Genomic DNA, 25,601 nt, shown 5'->3' with positions numbered 1-25,601 from the left:
CGGTGGCCGGGGAGCAGCCAGGGATCGAACCGGCGCCTCAGAGGCTGCAGGCAGCTTCACAACCCAGCGCTCAACCGCTGCGCCACCGGGGAGGCCCTACAAATTAATTTCTTAAATGAGCAAATGCCTGATAAATTGTTAAAAAAATGACCAATTTAGGAAGTAGAAATGAGCAAATGAAAAACATACCCTACTAAAGTGACAATACACACAAAGCGATGCTCAATCTCAACTCGTAATTGAAGAAAAAACTGAAAACATGATTTTTCACCTATCCGATTATAGGTATTTTAGAAATTTGCTAGCTTCCAATATGCTGTTATAGACAGGTTAGGCATAGTTAGAGCACACTTATAGACTTCTAAGAGAAGGATAAAGTGCCTTAAATTTTTTGGGAAGTGAAACAGACATCACCATAAAAAGAGGAAGGCAGGCAGGTGGGTTCTAGAAGACACGGGAGATGGGATGAGGAAAGGGGGTAGGGCTAAGCTTTTGTCTCAGCTTTGGATTTGCACCAGGGACTTGGGGGGCTTGGAGGAGACATATAGAAATGTGAAACAAACTCAAGGGTAAGAAACATGTGGGATAGGCTGATAACGGCAGCCATTATATTAATTTTGATTTTGATTTTGTTCCTGTCATCCAAGACTCGACTTGTCTCTTTTGCCCCTTCCTTATAGTTCCCTGCCAGAAGGTGCCTTAGACCTGTGGCAAGATTTCAGGCCTCAGTGGTCCCAATTGGGGCCAACCGTGTTTGACTGACACCTACAAGGGGATCAGTAACTTTGGGTGTTTTACTAGAAAATTATTATCCTTTCTTCTTTCTACATGCACATTAATCTTATTAAAGTTCTTTCACACTAAGTATGCTTTGTCTTTGTATGCAAGGATGGCCAGACCCCATTGAAGAATGCAAATTTTGGGTCCCAGGGTGCCCCTTAGAGTACATGCTAATAAAAGGCAATAGAGCAATGTCTATCAACTTTAAACAGACTTACACTGTCATCAGCAATTTACTACTAGGAACTTTTATACAAACTTGCCTAAGGATTCAAAGATTAAAAGGATATTCATCGTACACTATCTGCAAAAGTCAAAGCCTCAAAACGAACTATCTGCCCATAAATTATTGTATAATCATACAAAGGGAATGCTACAAAGTCTTTAGAGGGAGACACACTCCATACAAGCAGCAAGCAAATAGGAATGTGTATCTTACACACTCTTAAGTCTATCCTATGCAGATGAGTTTGTGCAGCTTGTGGCCATCAATGCAGGCAGGAGGAAACACATCTAAATAGAAATAGAGGGAGAAGGAAAATTGACTTTATTCCTGAATAAAGAAAAAATGAAAGAAAAAAAAAAAGCCTGCCATTCACAGAAGGGGGGAACATGAACACAATAAAGTCACTGGCACAAAAGTAAGAAAAGGGGTTGGCCATATAAATTTATATCATTCTGCATAAATCAATACTTCAAGATAGTTCTGTTTGGTTTAGTATGGTTTGATGTCTTAAGAGAAAAGATAAAAGGAAAAAAAAAAAAGATGGTTTAAATGTAACTCTGTTCAAACTTCTATGGAAGATTCATCCCTCACTTAATGTCAGACTCAGGTATATAACCCCAAGATTTTATGTTGAATTCCTGTGCCCTGGACACAAACCAGAAGGCAAGCAAAACAGAATTAGGCTTTCATATGGTCCTAGCTCTGCCAGCTACACAGCGACAACTGCTAAAAGCACATGACTCCAAAAGAAGAAATTCCAGGGCCTCACTGGAGGCGCAAGAGGTTAAGCACCGCACTATGAAGCAATTCGCAGCCTCTGCAGCACAAGTTCGATCCCCGGCCTGCCAGGGAGCAACCCACATGGCGAAGCAGATCTCTCCTGTTTCGCGCACTGCTCCCCTCAGCAGTGTGTTTCAGTCAGTCTGACTGCTCTGTTCCCCACTCTGTCTCTGGGGAATCCTCTCATGCCCCGCAACTCTAGCCTGTACCCCAGCTCTTGTATGCATAAATAAATCTTTAAAAAGAGAGAAGAAATTCCAAACTTTATAGGTTACAGCATTAAAAGGAACACAGCACACCATCACTAGTGTGGCCCTCCTACAGCTTTTGTATTTACTAACAAGAGAATAAAAGGAGTTTTAAAATTTAAACTTAAACAGGAGGAGTAATGGAGACAAGGATCTGATTAAAAATGGGGATTCTGGAGATCCGATGTGGTCAGCCTATTTCTTAGGTTCTTGAAAGGCAAGATTCCCAGCAACACAGATACTTATTTATACTTGATAGTGGTACCCCGTGATTGCACTAAGACCCTAAGAACCTAAAATTCTGAATGCTCTCAGATCCTCTGGCTCTGGGGCTACCAACTACTCTAGCTAATGTTCAACATGACTAGCTGGTAAAGCCATCAATCCTTATATATTCTAAATACCTCTCTCTAAGATAGGTTGTTTCTTGGGAAGGTAACAAGCTAAAGTTAAGTGCCAAACCTCAGAGGATGCCTTTTTTTCCCTTATAAAAGCAAATCAGGGCCTCCCCAGTGGCGCAGCAGGTTGAGAACAGCACGGTGAAGTTGTCCACAGCCTCTGCTGCATGGGTTCGATTCCCCGTCGACCAGGAAGAAGCCCACATGGCGCAGCAGACCTCTCCGGCCTTGCCCGCTGCTCTCCTCAGCAGTGTTTTCATCAGTCTGCCTGTTCTGCTCCCCATTCTGTCTCTGGTGAATTCTCTCACCCTCCCACACGCCTCTGGCCTGTACCCAGTTCTTGTATAAATAAATAAATCTTTAAAAAAAAAAAAAGGCAAATCAAAAATTTAAAAAGTGATACCATTGTGCCCAAATACATACATGTTTGAAAGTAGTGAACAGCTCTAGAATTCATCAAAGTCTTCTGTCATCTTCTTTCCCTCTTCCCTTCAATAAAAGACTAATACAGATGTTGATACTAATACAGGCCCATGTACATGGCTGCCAAGTATGAACCCTAAGGTTCTTACCAATAGATATTTTCAGACCTACAAAATTCAAGATTTTTTCCCCTAAAAACTGTTATCATGTTTTTATAACTATGAGGTGATCCTCCAAATATGGACCAAGACTAGCAGCAACACATTGATTTTATTATACTTCTCCAGAGTACCTCTGGGCAATACTCTGATAACACAGTATTACAATTTTGGAGTTGAAAATGACTAAAGAAACATTTGATGCTATAGCATAAAGCCAAATCAAGCTCACTCTCTATCACAAAAGAATAAAATATTTCATGTACATAACTGTACATCTGCTTCTCCAAGTGAGGAAGTAATTTTCCCTAATCAGCAATATATATTAAAGCAAACTTTCACACAGAGGAAGCAGATAACTACAGCACCTAAGCCCTGCTGTTCAATTCAATTTGTTTAAAACCACTTACAGAGCAAAGACAGGTTAGATTTTACTTCTCCTTTTGCCTTGTCACGAAAAACTAAAGCAGTGAAAATTGGAAGAGATCACATGAATAGTACCTTCCAGAAGTTATATTACCTCTTTAATTAAGTCAAAGGCATACGTCATGCTAACTGTTGTTAGAATAAAACAACTATAAAATGAAACCGAGAAGGGCCTCCCTGGTAGCACAAGGGGTTAAATCTCAGCACTATGAAGCTATCAGCAGCCACTGAAGCATGAGTTGGATCCCAGGCCAGGGAACTGACCCACATGGTGCATCAGACTTCTCCTATCTTGCCCGCTGCTCCCCTCAGTAGTGTATTTCAGTCAGTCCACCTGTTCTGTTCCCTACTCTGTCTGTGGTGAATCCTCTCACCCCCTGCACCTCTGGCCTGTACCCCAGTTCTTGTGTGCATAAATAAATCTTTAAAAAAAAAATGAAACCAAGGAAAAGAACATGGATTTTTTTTTGGTCCTTTTAGCTAAAGAAAAAGATCAAGAAGTAATACAAAATTCTATCAATGGAAACTGTACTCTACCAATTTTAAGACAAACACCATGACTTCTTTGGATTCATTTAAACACAAAGAGATAGCAACATGCCCAGTAACCTAGAAGGAACTAGAAGGATCTGTGCTCAGTGGGTACTATGACACAGCAGGCGTTACTGCCCACTTCTCCAGATGCATCAAAAAGTAATTACTCTTGATTGCATCGGTACTTCTCTGGGTAATTTTCCTTGCCCACAAATCTGTTATAATAATACGGGGTAATATAATTCAAGCATTTTCCATTTGTTAGTATATAGTACACAAGCGGACTGAAGAGCAGAAAGGAACCAAGAGCCTAAGGGGAAAGAGATACTTTTCCCTCTAAATTTTCCCAAGTAACTCATTTCTAATTGCGGCTGCTCTTATCCAAATGACTCTAATGCTTTTCTCCACATGGAAATAAAGTGTTTACTTTGGGGAAGAATTTCATCCAGCTCCTCCTACCTGGCAAAGGTATTTTTCATCAGAGGATGGCTAGCTGACTTTTCGATAAAGGTATTTACAGTATCCTAAGGGCTTCTTTTCCTTCATTAAAAAAAAAAATGTTAAGAGACCACCCATATCAAACTTCCCCTCCTTGGAAGTTTGGGAGAAAGTTCCTATACAACAGTAACTGAAACCTATGACCAAGACCCTCAAGGATCTGACTAAACCTTACCCACAGAAAAATGTTTCTTTAACCAGCAAGCAGGAAGACAGTAGAAATACTAGAGCAGACTCATTCCTGAGAACATGAGGTTCCATTTATGGGCAGCTTCAGCCTGGAGAAAATTTAGAACAGCACTGCAGTCCATGACTGCTGTGAAATCTTCCCTTCCCTCCTCCTTTCATATGTGTCAGACCAGTTCTGTGGTCTTAAGACACAACGGGGTCTCAGAGCAATGCTGCTGTCTTTTCCCTCCCTTTATATTTCCTAGTTCTTTTCCCCAATAAAATTCTTATATGTCTGATCCCATTTGTGGTCTGCTTCTAGGGGGACTTGAACTACATACCTACAGTTGCTTCAGTTTTCGCAGCAATTTGAGGCCTCGAGGAAGCAACTTGGGATCTTCCAGTCCTCACACTCCAACATAGAAATTATACCTCTTAAGACAAACTATTCCTTCCTAGACTTACCCCTGGGACGAAGCCACTGGAAGCCAACAGGCCGATGATGTCCTTATTTCACAGACATCATGAGTAGGTTTGAGATTTCTGCTTGCAGGTCTGAGATAAAACCCATGGAAGGCTAAAAGCCAATGGTATGGCAGAAATTGACCCTGAAGACTAAATCGATAAGGTAAAATGTGTAAAAGGCTTTACATTTTGCCGTCCTGGAAAACATGACCCTGACTCATGCTAGAAATATCTTTCATGCTCACACTACACTAAACATGGAGCAATATATCTATAACCAAGTTCTCAAGTGATGGCACTATTCAAAATGAAAAGACAGTTAGGTGAAGTAAAAATATTCACAGCAAAAATCCTATTCCAAAGTGACCGTTTATACCTACTAGAGAGATTTCAACAACAGTTAGCATGAGATTCAAAGTCAGTTCTTAAGCAGTAGAAGGTATTCGTGTATAAATGCTCTATTATTTAAGTGCCACAATGCCCCAATCCCAGCATCAGCTGAGGCTTTCAGATAAAGGAATAGGTGAGATTTTGAGGTAATAACAAGGGATTGTGTGGATTGTGTTAGAACCTAGCAACACTCTATCATTTGTCCTAAACCATTTCTGTTCCTCTAACACTTAGCACATGCAGTATTAAGTGACTGTACCAACCTACCCTTTTCTTCAGTAAGACATCCAAAGAACAAATCAGCATTATTGTTTATTCAGTACTGTGATAAAACATTATTATAAAATAGGACGGAAGAAGAAATCTTTCTAATTAGAGTTCCCTTGAAATTCTCAGAGAACAAAATAATCAAAAGCTTTGTTTTGCAAGCTTTTGGGTTGTGGTTTTTTTTTTGTTTGTTTTGTTTTGTTTTTTGTCCTTTATTCTTGGTTAAGCTCTTAATGACAAAGAAGCCAAGCCCACTTACTAGTTTACTAATACATCTAAAAGCAATCATACTCACACTATTTTAACCCAGCAAGGCAACAAGGTGACAGTAGCTTTCCAAACTACCAGAGCAAAGGCTGACTGGCATTAAATTAGTATTTCATAAATCGTGCAGGCTCTGCCCATTTAGACGAGCTCTCTATGCAGAATCGGCAGTCTAATGCTGGCTCTCCCAGGCATTAAAAATCATCACTCTGCTAACCCAACTCACTGTTCAGACGGGTCTTCTTGAATGCAGCCTTTATTACAACCTCACTGCTGCTTCCTACACTGAAGAAAAACCATGTTTTTAAGCCAGGAGTTCTTCTTTCTCGCTTTATTGTAACCAGGGGGTCTTGCGACGACCCCGATACTGTTACAAAGCACAGTGCTCTGTAACAGTAAAGCTTCTGGAAAACCCAAACAAAAGACACGTCACCCGGTGACGTCAGCCTATATACAGTTCTGTGTGGTCGCAGCACATAAGCAAATTCATTCTTGTGCCGTTTCTCGGAAAAGCTTTTCAGTAAATGCACTCATGCTGCTCCAGGAGCTCTTCTCTGCAACAAGCAGCCCATCTGCCATCAACAAGTTAAGACCAAGAGAACTAACGGCTGCGGAAAGAAGGGACAGAAGCTTTGATTAACCAGCTGAGCAGTTAGAAGGACGAAATTAACAACTTGTGTTCAAAACTGATTTAGGGGATCAGAGTGGTCACAGAAAATGAAACCAATGCTTTCAAGAGGAATATCCTAAGGGGAAAAACAACTCACCCTAGCGGATTTATTTTACTCAGAAAGCCTGGGACACACAGAAAACAGGAAACTGGTCAAAGGCTCCTGCTCCTGCATGTCAGAGCCTTTTACAGACTCACTGCGTTGAGTCTAACAACCGCGACTGAATGCAGCCTCCAATGTGCTCAGAAGAATGGGTAAGTCCATGCATTTATTTGTCTTGCAGTATCCACGAGGAATCACGCTTTTAAAATAAGCCACTGAATTCGCATTTTGTGGGGGAAATCACCGTCATATAATTTGGGGGGGGGGTATGGTTAAATTAAAAGCATCTGTAGCTCAAAAGAGAAGATGTTTTATCTTCTTTTTAAATGACTCAAGTTTTGTTTTAGTCATACTAACAAGGTTAGTTGTTCTGCAGCAAATGAAAAATGTTATGCAGTGAAATCTTTCATCTATAATGTTATGATGTTGTTGTTTTTAAAATAGCCTCTATGTTCTGCTGAAAAATATCCTATCTTCTTGTCTTCCTTAAATTATATTCTGCAGGCTTACATTTCAAGTGGCCATTAGGGGCCCCTATGCTGGCAGCAATATATGCAATGAGTATGGTTTTAAAAATGCTGCCTGCCCTGGGTATGGCGTGTCCACCCAAATGCCGCTGTGAGAAGCTGCTCTTCTATTGCGACTCTCAGGGCTTCCACTCAGTGCCAAACACCACAGACAAGGGCTCTCTGGGCCTGTCTCTGAGGCACAATCACATCACAGAGCTCGAAAGGGATCAATTTGCCAGCTTCAGTCAACTTACCTGGCTCCACTTAGACCACAATCAAATTTCAACAGTAAAGGAAGATGCTTTTCAAGGACTCTATAAACTTAAGGAATTAATCTTAAGTTCCAACAAAATATTTTACTTGCCAAACACAACTTTTACTCAACTGATTAACCTGCAAAATTTGGACCTGTCTTTTAATCAGCTGTCATCTCTGCACCCAGAGCTCTTCTACGGCCTTCGGAAGCTGCAGACCTTGCATTTACGTTCCAACTCCCTGCGGACTATCCCAGTACGCCTGTTCTGGGACTGTCGTAGTCTGGAGTTTCTGGATTTGAGCACAAACCGTTTGCGAAGTTTGGCTCGCAATGGATTTGCGGGATTAATCAAACTGAGAGAGCTTCACCTAGAGCACAACCAGCTGACGAAGATTAATTTTGCTCATTTCCTACGGCTAAGCAGTCTGCACACACTCTTCTTACAATGGAACAAAATTAGCAACTTGACATGTGGGATGGAGTGGACCTGGGGCACTTTAGAAAAGCTAGACCTGACTGGAAATGAAATCAAAGCCATTGACCTGACAGTGTTTGAAACGATGCCTAATCTTAAAATACTCCTCATGGATAACAACAAGTTAAACAGCCTTGATTCCAAGATCTTAAATTCCCTGATATCTCTCACAACCGTTGGTCTCTCTGGCAATCTGTGGGAATGCAGCCCTCGAATATGTGCTTTGGCCTCCTGGCTGGGCAGTTTCCAAGGTCGGTGGGAGCATTCCATCCTATGCCACAGCCCTGACCACACCCAAGGAGAGGATATTCTAGATGCAGTCCATGGATTTCAGCTCTGCTGGAATTTATCAACCACTGTCACTGCCATGGCTACAACTTATAGAGATCCAACCACTGAATATACAAAAAGAATAAGCTCATCAAGTTACCATGTGGGAGACAAAGAAATCCCAACTACTGCAGGCATAGCAGTTACTACTGAGGAACACTTCCCCGAGCCAGACAATGCCATCTTCACTCAGCGGGTAATTACAGGAACAATGGCTTTATTGTTTTCTTTCTTTTTTATTATTTTTATAGTGTTCATCTCCAGGAAGTGCTGCCCTCCCACTTTAAGAAGAATTAGGCAGTGCTCAATGATTCAGAACCACAGGCAGCTCCGATCCCAAACACGACTCCATATGTCAAACATGTCAGACCAAGGACCATATAATGAATATGAACCCACCCATGAAGGACCCTTCATCATCATTAATGGTTATGGACAGTGCAAGTGTCAGCAGCTGCCATACAAAGAATGTGAAGTATAATACCAACCGTCATCAAAAATTATATCAGATAAGTAACCTATTTTACATAGTAGGGAATAAATACATATCTAATTTTTACCAATGGTGACATTAAGCCTAATTTTCCAAACTAAGTGGAGACTTAAGTTTTTGAAGTGTTGAAGTATTTTAATTTTTTTAATTAAACAATATTGTAAGTGCTAAATGAAGCAATGCTCACCTTAATTTGCACTCTTGTTGGAAAGTCTAAAAATGCTTACTTCAAAATAAGACATTTCATGTATGTAATTATATACTGTCATGTGTAAACATTTACTAAGGTCTCCATAAGCTAGTATTTTCTACTGAAAACAGTTTGGAAATAAGCTACTGAGCAAAATATGATATAGATCAATACTTGTCTAATCACTGCTCTCCATCCCAAGTACCACAACTGGCTTGCTGCTTAAAAAGAGACTTAGCAAAGTTCTTTTGTATGATAATTTGGCATTTACTCAAATCTACAATTTATTGCCAGTGTGGAAAGTATAATTTCATGTATGCTGAAGACTGGTAAATATTAAACACTCTTCTTTCAGAGTTTTTGTCTGGTTTAGTAGGTATAAAAGTCCACATCAAAACATCAGAACCCTTTATGTAATTCTAATAAGCTGAGTGACTCTTTAATATATTTAAAGAATGAATCCAAATGATTGTGAAAAGGTCTCATTACAAAGAAATCAATACTAAATCATTACACTGACTTTGTATCACACACATCTAGTTTGACTTACAAAGGGCATGTTGAGTTTTGTGCCATTTAGACAATTTAAACTAGTTTTAAATTACCAATTTACTAATTAGTGTACTAAATCCTATATTTACATTTATATGAGAAAAAATTAGAAATTATTTTGGAGAGGAAAAAAGATAAACTGAGTCAACTTCATCCTATGACTGGTTCCCTCTAGTTTGAAAGCACACACATAAATATTCTCTCCCCCACCCCACCCCCACCAGCCCTCCTCCTTCCTTCCCTCCTGTCAGGATCAAAAATACCTTAACAAAAGGGTTCAAACCTCTTCTGCCTTTTCCTAATCTTCAAATCTTAGAGTCAAATAAAAAATAATTGGCTAGCAACAGGCGTAACACTAATTTTTGTTAGAATATAGTATAAAGAAACCACAAAAATTCACTTTCTAAAAATTATATGCTAAAATTTCACCTTTTAACAATAAACATAGATATTCACTGTAAGAGCAGTTCCTTTTTAAGTGAAGGGACAATACATTACCAAGGTAAATCCTGTCGTGGCAGAACACTCTACATGCATATGCAGCCACACAGTGGTGACTCAAAGGTGGCACTGAGGCAAGAGGATGAAAAGGAGAGGGGAATTTTGGTGAAAGGTTTTTGAAATCTGACTCTTACAGAAACAGGTTAGCTGAAGTTAAAAGGCAGCCAGCTGTGAGAACCTGGTAACTGCACATAATCTGCATCAAACAGGCAAGGCCCCTGACCTGCAACTGAAACAGGGAAAGGCTAAGAGATTCTCCGGGAGTCAATACAAACATTTCATAATGAGCAAATAAACATGATGGCACATTTTTCATGCAGAAAAGAGCCACAAGTAATTCATTTCTTCAATTACGATTTGTATAGAAGAAACTATGATATATTTGGAATTTAGATGCAAGCTACTGATTCACACAGAAATTTTCTATAGACAAGTTCCATGCATGTAGTAGCAAAAATTGTGAAATTAGACTATTGACTTGATTTTAGAATAATGAGCACTTTTACCACTGACATTTACTCCGTGAAAAAAGGCATAAGTCCTCAGAGAAATACTATCTCCTAAAATGTTATCTTTTCATTAACATAATACCCTTCATTCAAAGAGAATTTTCTTCCCTGACTAAATTAAAAACATGTTTACAGTTTATCTCATGAAATTTAATCCTAATTTTTTCTTCTTTAGTACTAAGAGAGAGCTGTCTACCTACATATCAAAGAAAACACATCTCAGTAAAAAGCAGGCAGATGACAAGTTATGGTAGGAAAGTACCCTCAACATTTTTAAGGTGGGTAGATTAGTTTTGGCTAAGTCTCAGCCTAGTCAAGTTCAGTTAGTCTTGAGCAGGGAGCATTTCATCTGTTCTTAAACCAGAACCTGCTTAGGCAGACAGAAGCTGACTTTACAGCAGAGAGAGCAGCTCACTGCTTCCCTACAGAGGGGCTATATCAGAAGACCCCACTACAAATGCAAATTCCACATGCTAAAATTTACCAACCCATTTATCAGGGTGACCACAGCCATTTGTCAGGGGACAGCATTGTCACAATACAACTGTGTCCAGAACACATAAAATTCCACTAGCCCTGAGGAGAACAGAGGATTATTTTTCATCATTTCAACCACAACCAAAATTAATTCAAACTGTGAGAAGGGTGAGAAACATTGGCTGGGAATCCCCACATTAATCCTAAAGATTACAGTTTGTCAAATGGACCAGCAACTGGTAATATCTTTAATATTTGCAGAAAAGTAAATTGGAAAATCAAGCCACTTAGTTAATTCAGGGGAATAGCATACCCAAGGCCACAAAGACAAACACAGCCAGTTGGAAAATAACCGATTTGTTTTTCTGCCCTCCATTTTTTTTTTTTAAGTAATGTTTTCTGAGAAAAGTTAACTAACAGTGTGCCAAGTAACATTTTTTCTTTCTCATTTAAAGTGTAAACTTCCCTTTCCAGTTGCCTATAGAAGGCAGGATCCCATTTAATTTGGGTCTGTGTGTGTTGTGGTGTCAGAACCAGTTTGAAGATGAGGTTGTTAGTCATATGAACTCTCTTTACCAACTGGATAGAATGGAAAAGCATCACAGCTATACTGCAGATCCCGGCAACACAATGTTAGGGCTTTTGTTTCTACATGTGGTTTTATCCTCTACAACCTTTCCTCAACTCCCTTCTTTTTCTCTTTTTTTAATTTTCAAGGTTAGAGGAAACCAAGAACGAAAAAACAAATCTCTTTTGGAAAAAGGAAAGCCAAAGATGGCTATGACACTGTACCAACCTAGCATTTAAGAGCTAGTTTGGAATCATTTATATTAATTTCTGTGGCTTGCCAGGGATTTTCAATCACCTTTCTGAAATGAGAGTAGGCTGATAAATTTGCAAATCTACAAACAACTCAGAGAATACCCACTGCCAACATCAAATAGCAAAGACTAATTTTTTAAGCCAAAAATCTACACTAACACATGTAATTTCTTAATGTGCCTAAGTTAATTTCTGTACCAATTCAATGAATGGAATTGATTGAACTTCCCAACTCCACTAATTATTAAAATCCATCTGCTTATTCTAATGCTAGTCACCAAGAGCTAGACTCCATCTTTCCAATAAAAATGAGTTTTATATAGCCCTAGGTCTGAACCATGAAATTCAAAATAGGCATATCATTTTCTTAAGACATACTTCCTACATACATGTATCAGGGAGAAAAGCTATAAATGCTGTTTCTCTCAAAAATGTGAATATCAATATGAAATTTTAAAAGAGTATTTTTAGAAACTGACTTACATGATCATTTTCCTAATACAGCAATACAGTAAGAGACCTATTTGGAACATCCTTTTCATACCTTATTAATTAAAGTGTTTCAACCAGAAAAATACAAAAATAAAAATGATAAGGTGATCCACAAATATTTCTCTTCTGAACCTAGGGCAAACTTGCACTACTTGAATAATTTAAGGCCAAAAACAAATAGAAACTGACTGTTTAAGCTTTTTTCATACTGCTATTGCAAACATTTGGAAACGTCTGCTATTCCTTCAACTAACCAATTTTTCCTTGGTAATTAAAAAAAAGGTCTAATCTATGGAATGTTTGGTGAACTTTTCCTATCAACACTGAGACTGCAGACTAAAAGTACAGTCTAAACACATTGTGTTATATCACCTTAAGAGCCATTTTTTTTTTTTTGGTGGGGCGGGAGGTGGGCAAGTGGGTTGGGGGGGTGGGAAGAAACACTACTATGGGGGGGGTCTGGGGGGGCTGATAACAAAGTACAGTGTACAGGAAGTTTTGTTATTAAAATTGTGCAAACTGTAAAAAGTGAGTCTTTTTTTTTTTTTAATTTTTCCTTGGTAACCTATCAATTTTGACATGTGAAGTTTGAAAAACCATTTGTGACAGATATAGAACCTTAAATGAATAGTTGTTTTGTGCCATAGTCTCGACAATGCCAAATGTGTCAGCTGAAAGGGGGGCCATTAATCATCACCTGTCTTTCATTCATAGAGGTAAAACTAGGCTAATAAGAAAGAAAGGTTCTGGATGGGGAGGTGAGGGGGTGGTGGTGGTTGTTTGTTGGGGGGTGTGTGTGTGTGTGTGTAAAAGGGGTTACATCTGGTTAAAAAGTCACCATGCCAATAAACATCAAGCATGCACTAAGAAGCTGCTCTAAGTCTTAGCAAGAGGACAAACAGCTGTCCATGTGGCTCACCACCCTCCCCAACAGTAACTCCAAGTTGTTGTTTGACCTCTATACCTCAGACATCCATTGGGGTAGATACTAGTAGCACCTAATAGCACCACTCCTGGGAGGCAAGTCAACAGCTGCTGAGCATGCTGGGATCTCTAGGTTCCTTACATGATCTATGCTACCCCAGATACTATTCCAAGAAGTACAGATGGGGGAAATGAAGAGAAAGATTTTAAATTAGCATTCCTTGTTTGGGGACTAGAACAAACAGGATGCTGTGCCTGGGCAGTTGTGGGGAACAGAAATTGCCCTGGTGTAGAGGAGTTTACTGCCAGGAGTGTCATACTTTCCAGGGTGTACTTACTGTTTCTCCAGTTCTGGAGCAGTGCAGCAGAACCATACAGGCAGGGAAAAAAAAGGTCACCCCCTTCCCTAACACCCAGGGATGAGGAAATAAGAGATCAGGAGAGCTCTCATACCAGGAATCTCAGAAGTAACAAGGGCAGAGGCAGGAATAACAGCACAAACTTTTACTGTCAAACTTACATGTATGCACTAGCGGGCATAGGTGACAGTGGTTCCAAGCTGCACGAAGGAACAAATTCCTAAGCTTTTTTGGAATTGAAAGCAAAGCTTTTTAACATAATTCTCAGATATTTTAATCTTGAGAATCCCAGGTGAAGCTACATCTGATTTATCAGTTATTTTAATTAGTTTTGCCTGTATGCCACAGCATTCTCAGGTTCCCACTCAAATTTATAATAGATTTCTTCAAGGACTGTTTAAAGAGATTTTTTTTTTATTTCTTTAAATATATCTAGCCAGCTGGGTACTCAAGTCTCCCTTAGAGAGACAAAATGTACTATAAATTGTCTTTTACAAAGAGAGGAGGGGAAAAGAGGTGAAAATCAGAGTGATTCCAAACCCTTAGCGTGAGTTTCAGTTTCCTCTCTACTAGTCAATGTATCTGGAATACTCCTAACAGATATTGAGTCTCCCTTCCCGATATGAAGGGGACATAAAAAGCAAGCAATCACAAGGGCAAATACAACATGGCATCCTTTCTTGCAAAACCCATCCTCTTGCAAAACTCAATATACCCTCCCTTTATACAGGGAGATGAGAAAGTGAAATCCAGATATGGCCTCCAACTCGGAAACTTCCACTAGAAACTCAATAAAATAAAGAAATGGCTGTGAACAACAATCCTGAAGGAGGCTTCCTTCACTTGGGAACCATATTTTAAAACTGCAGCTCTAGAGATAAACTCCAAAGCCTTTTTATAACTTTCATGGACCAGGAGACCTTTTGCCAAGAACCATGGTGAAGGAAAAGTAAAAATATAGTTAACTCTAACTTTACTGAATATTCACAATTGTGGTCAAAGTACAAGAATTATATCCTCACGTCCTAGTGTGCACTTACACACACACACTCTCTCTCACTCACACTTCTCTCTCTCGCGCGCGCTCTCCCTCCCCCCCCCCCAGGTTGCTTTTTTCTGGAAAATCAGACCAAAACTCCACAACAATTTATATTTATAATTTATATTAATTCCAAAAAGCTTAGGAATATCCACCTATTTCACCACCATCAAAACCAAGAGATTCCTCCTGGGATAAAAAAAAAAAATGTTCCAGGGCTTAGTTCCCAAATACAGTAAGACCAACTGATAGTACCAAAAACCTCTGAAAACAATGTGTTTCATCATTTACATACCACCACTATAAAGTAACAGAAATTAAGAATGATATTTATATGTACAGAATACTTGAAAAAGATTGTAAAAAGATCAAAAGCAGGGAGTCTTAACCTTGAGGGTCCTGTTTAATTTTTAGAAGATTCAAGAACATCTTGAAATTAAATGGACATATTGGGTATGAGTCTAGTGATTTTTTTTTTTAAAGATTTATTTATTCATTTATACAAGCACTGGGTACAGTCAGAAGCACGGGAGGGTGAGAGGATTCACCAGAGCCAGAGCGGGGAGCAGAGCAGGCAGAAGGACCGAAGTACACTGCTGAGGGGAGCAGCGGGCAGCAGGAGAGGTCTGCGCACCATGTGGGACCCTCCTCTGGTGGCCGGGGAGCAGCCGGGGATCGAACCGGCGCCACAGAGGCCGCGGGCAGCTTCGCATCCCAGCGCTCAACCGCTGCACCACCGGGGAGGCCCGAGTCTAGTGATTTAACCAGATACTAAAGTGTTGTTATCACAAATAAAGTCCTAGTACAGCAATGAAATAATTTTTTCTGGTATACTCTGATGTGGCCCTATTCTCCCTTGCTCTTTGGTCAAGGCAAAGAGGGAAAAAAATGATTTTCCTCTGAAAATGTTAGCATACTAATTGACTTGGTGGAGAGACATTTAAGTGTAAATGTCTGTGGATTATTTATAAAATGAGGTGAACAGTAGGAATGATAATTAAACATGTCAGACAGGATCTCCAAGGAGTTTAGAGAGAAGGCAGACTTGTAACTCATGTCAACCTTTCAAAAAGCTAAGGTTAAGGAGCCTACACAAGTATGCTACATGCTTCATGGTCACCTAGCCTTTATGGTGAGCCAAGGCAGGAGCCTGGAAAGTTGGTAAAAATGAACATGTACTTACTTGGAAAAGCAATTTATGTTTCCTCCTTATCATATCCCTGGGACCCATCACAAAAGAGACACACAGAAAATATCAACTGTATTATATTACACATCTTCTAGACTAGGACTACAATTTGAAAATTTTAAAACCTTGCAGTACATCATGAAAGAGAAGCACATATTATGTATCATCCCTAGTGCTGATGATAATCACAATGTTCTCCTTAGGTAAGAATTTTTAAGATAATAACTAATTTCCTAAGAAAGAACACATCTGAAAGGATAAAGAAGTCAAACTAGCCACCAGAAATGTAACTATCTCTTTAAAATTTTAAAATTTGGGGCATCCCTGGTGGCCCAGGGATTAAGTCTCAAAGCTTCTACAGTGACACTACCCCAAAACACAAGTTGACCTGACTTCAATCCCCAGCCAGGGTGCTAAACCCACATGGCATAGCAGATCTCTCCTGTCTCACCAGCTGCTCCCCTCCAGCAGTGTATTTTAGTGGACCTGCCTGTTCTGCTCCCCACTCTGACTCTGGTGAATCCTCTCACCTCCCCTGTTCTTCTGGTCTACACCCCAGTTCTTCTATGCAAAATAAATAAAAATCTTACAATAAAGGAATAATTCTTTTTTTAATAAAAGATTTATTTATGCATATAAGAACTGGGGTTCAGGCCAGAGGTGTGGGGGTGAGAGGATTCACCAGAGACAGAGTGGGGAACAGAACAGGCAGACTGACTGAAATATACTGCTGAGGGGAGCAGCGCATGATACAGGAGAAGTCTGCTGTGCCATGTGGGTATCTCCCTGGCTGGCCAGGGATCGAACTCATGCTGCAGAGGCTGTGGACAGCCTCACAGTGTTGTGCTTAACCTCTTGTACCACCAGGGAGGCCCAATAAAGAAATAACTCTTTTTAAAAAAAAATGTAAAATTCACTTTGTGGACCACTAGAAAAACCACCCAGATTTCAAAAGGATTAAACAGCACAGCAATTAAGAGACTTACTCCACAACTAGGCCTGTGACCCAGGACAAGTCCTTCAATCTCATTGTGTTTTGGGTGTCTTATCCCTAACATGGAATTAAAAGCAATAGCAACCACAAGGATTTTTTTTTTTTCTTAAGATTTATTTATTTTTACAAGCACTGGGTACAGTCAGAAGCGCAGGAGGGTGAGAGAATTCACCAGAGCCAGAGCAGGGAGCAGAACAGGCAGAAGGACCGAAGTGCACTGCTGAGGGTAGCAGTGGCCGGCAGGAGAGGTCTGTATGCCATGTGGGACCCTCGCCCGGTGGCTGGGGATCGAACCGGTGCTGCAGAGGCTGCGGGCAGCTTCGCAACCCAGCGCTCAACCGCTGCACCACCGGGGAGGCCCAACCACAAGGATATTTAATACATGTAGAGGCCTCAGAACAAGCTGGCACACAGAAAACATTCAATAAATAGTTGCTATTTCTGACAGCAATATATGGAGAACTAGAAATGATAGATCCATCAAGTAGAGACTATAATCATATAAAATCACATTAAAAACATTAGGCCCCTATGTTGCTCCCTGACTCTACTTTTTAGCATCATGTCCCTCACTAAGTTAATGTACAGTATCCAAAATGAAGATTGATAATTAGCAAGAGCTTCTAACAAGCCAACAGATTGGATACAATATTTTTATATCCAATACAGATATAAAACTGACCAGAATGTCTCATAATCTGCTTTATAAAATGTATTACAATATTAGATACAACATTACTCTGACTTTTTGAATGAAGGCTAAATTTGTAAAGATTTAGAATCCCTAATTCTAAAATTCCTCTCGGTAGTCACTTAAAATCAAGTTATGTCTCTTGCTTGTTCAATAAAATTAGGGCAACACATACTATCCATTACATAAACGCATAGATGGATACTGTTTTTTAAACAAAATAATAATTTCATTGTTATGTCAGTTTCTGTGTATTTTAGGACAAAATACACAGGTGAGAATTAAAGGTGACTATTATATGTCCTTTTTTTTTCTTTTTTGCTTAGAAAAACACATTCTTCGAGTCTACCCCATCTAATTTAGAAAGCTGCCTGTCCAACTGTGGCAGATTTTGTTCCTAAACATAATTGTCAAGATAATTGAAGGATATGAGCACAGGAGGTATGAGACTTTAAAAACACAAAGATAACCATCAGTCTATTTTGCACATGGACCAGTACAGCTGGATAGAGAGCCTTCATATTACCAAAAACCTCTATTAAATATAAAGCTTACTAAGAATAAATCTGTTTCAATGAATACACACATTTTTAGCCATATCAGAACCTGCAGATCTTATGGCCCAGATTTTTCAAGTCAAGAACTTCTTTTACAGCATTTTGTTTCTTTCACTGCATTTTCCAACAAGGAAAATCTCTTATCTCCTCCTTCACCCAAACATTCCTCCAACTTTCCAAACTCTCTTGACCCTTGCTCTCTGTTCTATTCGCCAGCACATAAACTTTTCACTTACCTGCTTTTTCCTCATGGCCCCAAAGTTCTGAGAATAAATACCTCATTGAGGCAAAACCACTCAGCTGTAGTGTATCCACTGCTTAATCTCCACCTTCTAAAAAATATAATTTCAAAAATACTCAACTAAGTGCCTATCAGCTGTAATCTGGTCCATACAACATGTGAAATAATCACTCTGAGACACGTTTTTCTATGTATAGATTCTCTGTTCACATTTTTTCTATGTATAGATTCAGATATCAAAGAATGTTTACTCACTTTGCAAAGACCAGAAACACCAGTCATGTAAGATTTTGTTTGGAAATTTTTCTGTCTTTTAATAATTAGTACTCACTCTAGCTCTCTAACCGACACACTTCACAACTTTAATGTGAAGGGTTATTTTACTTATTTAGTGGTAATAAGGAACGTGCTTTGAGGCATTGAGTACATAGGTAGAAAAGACATGGTTGTCAAACTTTCAGAAATGTAGAATTCTCATGGCAATGATAGGCAGTAATCTTTGTCTAAGCTCTCAAATTCCATACCAGTTCTGTCAGGATTCCATAGCATGACCACAAAAACATTGACCCTTCATGTGAAAGTATGTTCTGCCACAATTTTTGCTCCAAACAGAGCAAAAGACACACATCAGGTACTGGTATGGATTCCATGGTAGGATGCCAGGGGAAAAGAGGTAGTAAAAAGAAAGGGAACTAACCTCCCTCCTCAGTACACTCCTCTGAGCAACTTGGACAGTGTCACTACACCTTATCTCCCTCTTTTCTGCTGACAATCCCTTCAGGCCACTGTGTGTTAAACTGCTCTCTGACACTTGCCATCAAATTCCAACAAGAAGAGCCCACTTTATTATTGTATTAAAGCTGCCAGTCTAAGATTTATATATTACTCTACATGAAAACTGAACAGCAAGTGGTCAGGAGTTTTCTTCCTTCTGACACAGAATTCCTGAAGTGTCAAAAGACATTACATTGCATAAGTGAAATCATCATCTAGACATCCAATTTGTGCTCACTTAAAATAAAATGAGAAGAACTCAAGACAGAATAGGAAGAGCTGAATAAAGTGTAAGAATTTAAAGTCTAGTTGACATTTCCAAATACATTACTGCAAATTTATTACAAAAATTATTAGACATATTTCTATTAAAAACAAAAATTTAGTGACTTCCCAAAACAATAATCACTATTTTATATAATCCTGCCTTCTAAATATTTTATGCCAATCTTTAAACATAAATATACACAATTTCCTCCGTTAAATTGGGAGTAGGATGTCTATGGATTAGAAAAAACCTATTAAAGGCTAGACTATTCTGATCTTATTAATTAGTATTTAAACTGAATTCCAAGACCTGATATTAGAGAAATCAGGAACACTATATAGAAGGACAGATTAAGAAGGGGAGGGATGGGTAAGATTAAGATTGTTTTTTATATTTTAAAGTTGAAGTATTTATTAGCCATTCATATAGAGATGACAATTCCAGGGTACAGCTCTAAACTAGAAACATAAATTTTGAAGTCATCATCAGGGTAACAAAGTTATTTAAAATTAAAGTAATTTAAAATTACAAGACTGAATGAGATTAGCAAGGGAATGAGGGCAGAGCTTCCAGAAATATGTTTTTCTCTTATATCAGTCTGAGTAATTTTTAAAGAATTATCATCAAATGGACATCAACCCAGAAAGAATGAATTTCAAGGGCAGCATCCTCTCAACATCAAAGCCATTTGAGCAAAGCATGTTCCATTGGAAAACAAATGGAATAAGGTCATCGTAATTCACGAAAATTATATCAAACATTACATATCAAAGGAGCTGTTATCAATTAAGGATCTGCAGACATATACTTTATGAAGTGAGAATGAAGACTATCGTAACAATTCCATCGTTCGTCATATCTCTAAATAGGCTCTTCATGCCAAATTGGCCCTTGAAATGACCCTACCCTCTATGGGGTTGGTGTAATAAATTAAAGAACTGATGCAAGATCACAGGACAATCAGAAAAGCAGGGTTTAATTTGGAGGGAAATGTATAGCTTATATACTTGAGTTATAAATAGTCTAATACTAAAATAGTAAAATAGTAAAATAGTAAAATAGTCTAATACTAAATTTAAAAAATAATTTTCTCTATCTAACAGGTTTGGGTTATAAAACCTGCATTTATAAAAAAAATCTTAAATAGTGCACTTAAAATTTGTACATTTCACTGTATATAAACCATAAAAAATGATTAATGAAATACATATTGCAATGTTTAGAGAGAAAGTATTCAAGTGTTTGCAACTGACTTTGAAATCAAAACAATAAAATGACTACAAGGATGGACAAATGCGTATTAAAGCAAATACAACAGAATTATCACAGAGTATAAGGATTGAGTGTGTGTTTATTTTTGGTGTCCATTTACAATTCTTTCACTTTCTTCATATGAAAATTTTCATAATAAAATATTGAAAGGAAAGGAAAATATAATTTAGAGTATAGCAATCTAAAACTATTTGTCTCAACTAGATCTACAGTATCACATGGTGGTTAAGAGGTTAGACTCTGGAGTTACACTTGGCTCAAAGTGTAGCATCTACACTGTGAGACTGTGAACAAGTCATTTAACCTCTATGCCTACTAAGACCAGACTTATGCTCTGAAGACTAAGTATATAAAGCCCTTAGAACAATTCCTGGCACACAGTAAGCATGAAAGTCTGAGCTGTTTATTATTATTACTAAATATTGTTAAATAATTCAATAAGCACCTACAACTTCCACTATACAAGATGCTATGATGATCTAACTCTCAGGAGTTTATGGGTTTCACTGGAGATAAGTATTTAAATACATAACTGATAAAAGAGAATAAATCCAAAAATGTGAATTAGATGGCGTCACTTAGAGATTATCTAGAGAACAGGGAGGGCACCAAAAAATGCTGTAGAGAATCAATCTTAAGCGTGGTGCAAAAACACCAGCAAGATTTCGATATGGCAGGATGCAGGGGTAGCCAGAACCACAAATCTGATATTAGTGCAACTTCTCACAGCTTGTCCAAGATAGGGCCATATGACAAGTAACCCCTAGGACCAGGAAAGGTACTTGAATTTAACAAGGTAGGCAAGAATAGCCACTCCAAATTTCTGGAGGTGGCGGGGATAATCAAAGTAAGACTGAGAAAAATATATTCTACGAATCTTTTGGGTTTTGCTGAGAAAAATAAAACCCATAATTCCAACTAGCAGAGAAGGGATGCTAAGGGAAACAAATATGGGGAAGACATTTATTTCAAGGACAGGCAAAAAGTAAAAACCAATGATCACAAGAAAAAAACAATACTCTCTCCAGAAACTTTGCTCAAGAAAAATGGGTAACATGGGGAATGAGAGGGAAAGTTGTAAGAAATGATTCATTAACCAGAATATACTAAAAGAACCTCAGTATTTCCATGTAAGTTTTCACTATTAATCTCCCAACTAAAACTCTTTTCTGAAAATTTACAGTTTCTCCATAATTTCATATTTATAAATTTCTTTTCAAAGATCAGTAAGGACTTCCTCTCGTGAACTACACAAAACTAAAGCAGAACAGTTTCTGCTTGTAAATTATGGAGCAAATTCTTATTTGGGTTCTCTTCACTCTAGAAAAATCTATCCCTTTTTCCAATCTTAATCACGTACCCTTAAAATATTTGCAAAATAAAGCTTCTAACTTTTAGAACAATAATTTCTGACTCCCTATCATAATGCAAATATTAAACAGAAAATCATTTGCATAGTGACAACCTGTTAATTTTACTCCCTCACACATACTACGAAAGATTCTTATTATAAGGTTTGTTACTTTCATATATAAGAGGTTCATTAATGACTTCAGTGCTAGAAACCTCAGTGGAACTGTTGTTTTTGTTAAAAAAAAACTATGTGGCATGGCTACAAATACAATTTTAATAAAAGCCCCAAGCCTTTTATCTACCTCTCACCTTAATAACAGAAAGCAAAGATGAAAATGGCATTTAAGGGTTACACTTCCCAAAAGCAACAAGTTTCAGAATTTAAGAATCCCCTCATTCCCTGTCTCATTTTAACCCTATCATGTCTTTTGCTTCCCACAATCAAATACTTTCTCTTTCAAAAGACTCTGAGAAATTATTAGAAGAGATTTTCAATGTCTCAAACAGGAACACACTTTTCTTTCCACATTTTTATTACAACTAGATGATTAATTTCTCCACTTAGACAAATGATGAAAACTATCAGATCTCCAGATTTTTGCGACAGATTTAAGAATTCTACATTAATTTTGATTTACCCAAAACAGGGAAATACACAAATGGGGACGAGTGACAAGAAATCAATTTTTGTTGCTTATACCACCCCATAAAAAGAGACATGCTTATTACTCTTCTGCTGAAAAAGTGATAGAGACCTCATCTCACCCACCAAACATGGGTTCCCTGTACCAACTCAAGGCAAGTGTTCATAACTAAGAACTACTGGCAAAACTGTATTCTAAGTTTTTAATGGGTAGAAAAATGAGGGTACGTATTTTGAGGAAAAGGCATAAAGATGTTTTTATCTATTACATATTGGATTTTCTGTCAATGATAGGACTTTTACTGATGAATCTAATTTCCTACATCCACAATAATATTTAGGAAATGTAAGAGTGAATTAGAACATTAGGGCTTAAAAGTCATTCATGAATTTGGGTTTTGTAGGAATCAGTTTTGCTCTTCAAATTCTAAATTGAACATTTTCTTCTTTGTAAAACTGAAAATATCTGCCATTGGTTACAAATGGTACTCAAAATGCTGAGTGAATCAGTGAAAAATGCACTGCTACTGCTGGGAGAAATCACTCAGAAGAGATGTCCCATAAAACAAGAAATACCTCTACATATAGGGTGAGACTGTTAATATGAGTCATCATTACCCTTTTTAATGAGTAGTATCAACACAGGATTAAAGAAGAATAAGACATCATAAAACATCTGCAAATAAAAGAAAAACTGGAAAAATGTCTACAGAAAGGCTTGCTGGGAATTTATTTTTTATTGAAGTACAGTTGACACGTAACATTATTTCAGATATACAACATAATTTGATAACCGATCCATTGTGAAATAATCACTGTAAATCTAGATTATATTCATCACCTTATGTAGTTACAACTTTTTTTCTTGTGATGAGAACTTTATTCTCTTAGCACCTTTCAAATACTCCACACTAATAAATACTTAACATGCCATATATTATAGTTCCATGACTTAAACATTTTTTTAAGATTTATTTTATTTATGGATACAAGAACTGGAGTAGGCCAGAGGTGCGGGGCAGGTGGGCGGGGTGGGGAGAGCTTGAGAGGATTCACCAGAGACAAAGTGAGGAGCTGAATAGGCAGATCTACTGAAATACACTGCTGAGGGCAGCAGTGGGCAAGACAGGAGAGCTCTGCTGTGCCAAATTGGTTAAGCTCTCAGGCCAGGGATCTAACTCCTGCTGTGATGGCTGGCAATAGTTTGATAACACTGAGACTTTAACCCCTGCACCACCAGGGAAGCCCTGACTTAAATAACTGTAAGGCTATACCTTTAGACCCCTTTCATTCATTTCAATAATCCTTTAAATTCTTTATCCTGATTTCACCACAAAATGCCTCTATTTTACACTACACTCAAAGGAGTTTGCCGAACTGTTCTTTCTTCCTCTTCTCCCACTTAAGTTTCTCTTCAATGATGCTTGGAAGTCTACTCGTTCAGTCTTTTGCTGTCTTTCCATATTTGGGAGCTCTCAAGTATTTACACTTTTCGTCTAAATCTATGTAAGAGTGTGTGAATACAGGAACAAGTACCTGTGTTCAGTTGCGGGTAAAATGGAAGCAAAAAGGCCTAGATCGAGACAAAATAGCCCCTATTTATTTTAAAGAGAAACCGATGATTTAGCTCATTTCTTATCATAGATTTTTTTTTAACTTTGGCTCCTCCCTCTAATTTCAAGTCTTGTACTGTCCTTTTTACTTGATTAGAAAAAGAACATCTTACTTGAATGTGTGCAGAATCATACTCAATGCTTGCATTCAGGAACTTGTATATCCATAAATAAATTGCAGGCACCCACACAAATTTTGCAGATGTGGGTAAAAATAAAAACAAAATAAATATCCTTAAAAATTTTTTACAGGCCCAGAAATCCTGCAGATGTGATGTCAGTAAGAATTGTGAACATCTCCTATAGAATGCTATGAGAAGAAATGGTGTTGAAAACATTCACTAAACCAGCTCTATGCTGGGCTTCTTCTTCCAAACATTCAGGCCAAATGAACTTTGACCTTAACTAAAACAACAAAAAGCCTGTGTGGAAAAAAGTTTGTAAAATCTGAAAGCCCAAGGTGAGGTAGTTAATCACCTACCAGGTAGTCAACCATCACATTTCAACAAAGGAATTTGTATTTGGAATATGTCAATTTGTATAAAACTCTCATTTAAAATGTGAAAATTCTTTCCTACATGCACTGAGTTAAACAGTCTTTGCTCATACTTTGTATACTTTTTCATGCTTCACACACATACACAGCTATAGCATATTCCTTCAGATATTTTCGTTCAAATACTATGCAAGAACTCGGAAGTATGTCTTTGTTGCACAGGTGTGTTACACAGGTGTGGAAGACCTAACAGTTTTCATCTAAATATTAACCACTAGTGCAGGTCTCTAGCACTCAAGCAATAGCTAATACTGTCAGTAATTCCTAACTTCATAAAACTGAGCAGTTAGTCAATGTAGAAAATGTTCTACCATTCACCAATAAGCATTACTAAGACCAAAACGAAACAAAATTAAGTTTAGACCAATTTCTCAATTTAAACTGAAGCAAATATTTGCTAGTATAACTTAGAACATATGTAAAAAGGTAGTGTTTCAATTCAGTAGGACAAAAAGATGGTTTTTTAAATAAATACTGTAAACATAAGTCAATATCCAGAAATTTAAGTTGAAACACTTGTATCAGAGGGCCTCCCCGGTGGCGCAGCGGTTGAGCGCTGGGTTGCGCCGGTTCGATCCCCGGCTGCTCCCCGGCCACCAGAGGAGGGTCCCACATGGCGCGCAGACCTCTCCTGCCACCCGCTGCTCCCCTCAGCAGTGTACTTCGGTCCTTCTGCCTGCTCTGCTCCCCGCTCTGGCTCTGGTGAATTCTCTCACCCTCCCAC

General features: G+C 38.3%; 2 protein-coding genes across 4 annotated transcripts in view; one reads left to right on the top strand and one right to left on the bottom strand.

The window, feature by feature from the left end:
- Nucleotides 1-25,601, bottom strand: part of CTNNA1 (catenin alpha 1) — a gene marked incomplete at its 3' end in the record, with an annotated part of 148,762 nt that overhangs the window by 54,987 nt on the left and 68,174 nt on the right. The window lies entirely within an intron of this gene.
- Nucleotides 7,308-8,849, top strand: LRRTM2 (leucine rich repeat transmembrane neuronal 2; the record flags this gene model as incomplete). The annotated part of the gene is made up of 1 exon (XM_084252082.1): nucleotides 7,308-8,849. The coding sequence occupies exon 1, from the start codon at nucleotides 7,335-7,337 to the stop codon at nucleotides 8,847-8,849; it is 1,515 nt and encodes a 504-aa protein (XP_084108208.1). The 5' UTR covers nucleotides 7,308-7,334.

The sequence above is a fragment of the Talpa europaea genome (assembly GCF_964194135.1).
Source record: "Talpa europaea genome assembly, chromosome: 13".
Lineage (NCBI taxonomy): Eukaryota > Metazoa > Chordata > Mammalia > Eulipotyphla > Talpidae > Talpa > Talpa europaea.
This window is presented reverse-complemented; position numbering and strand designations above follow the sequence as displayed.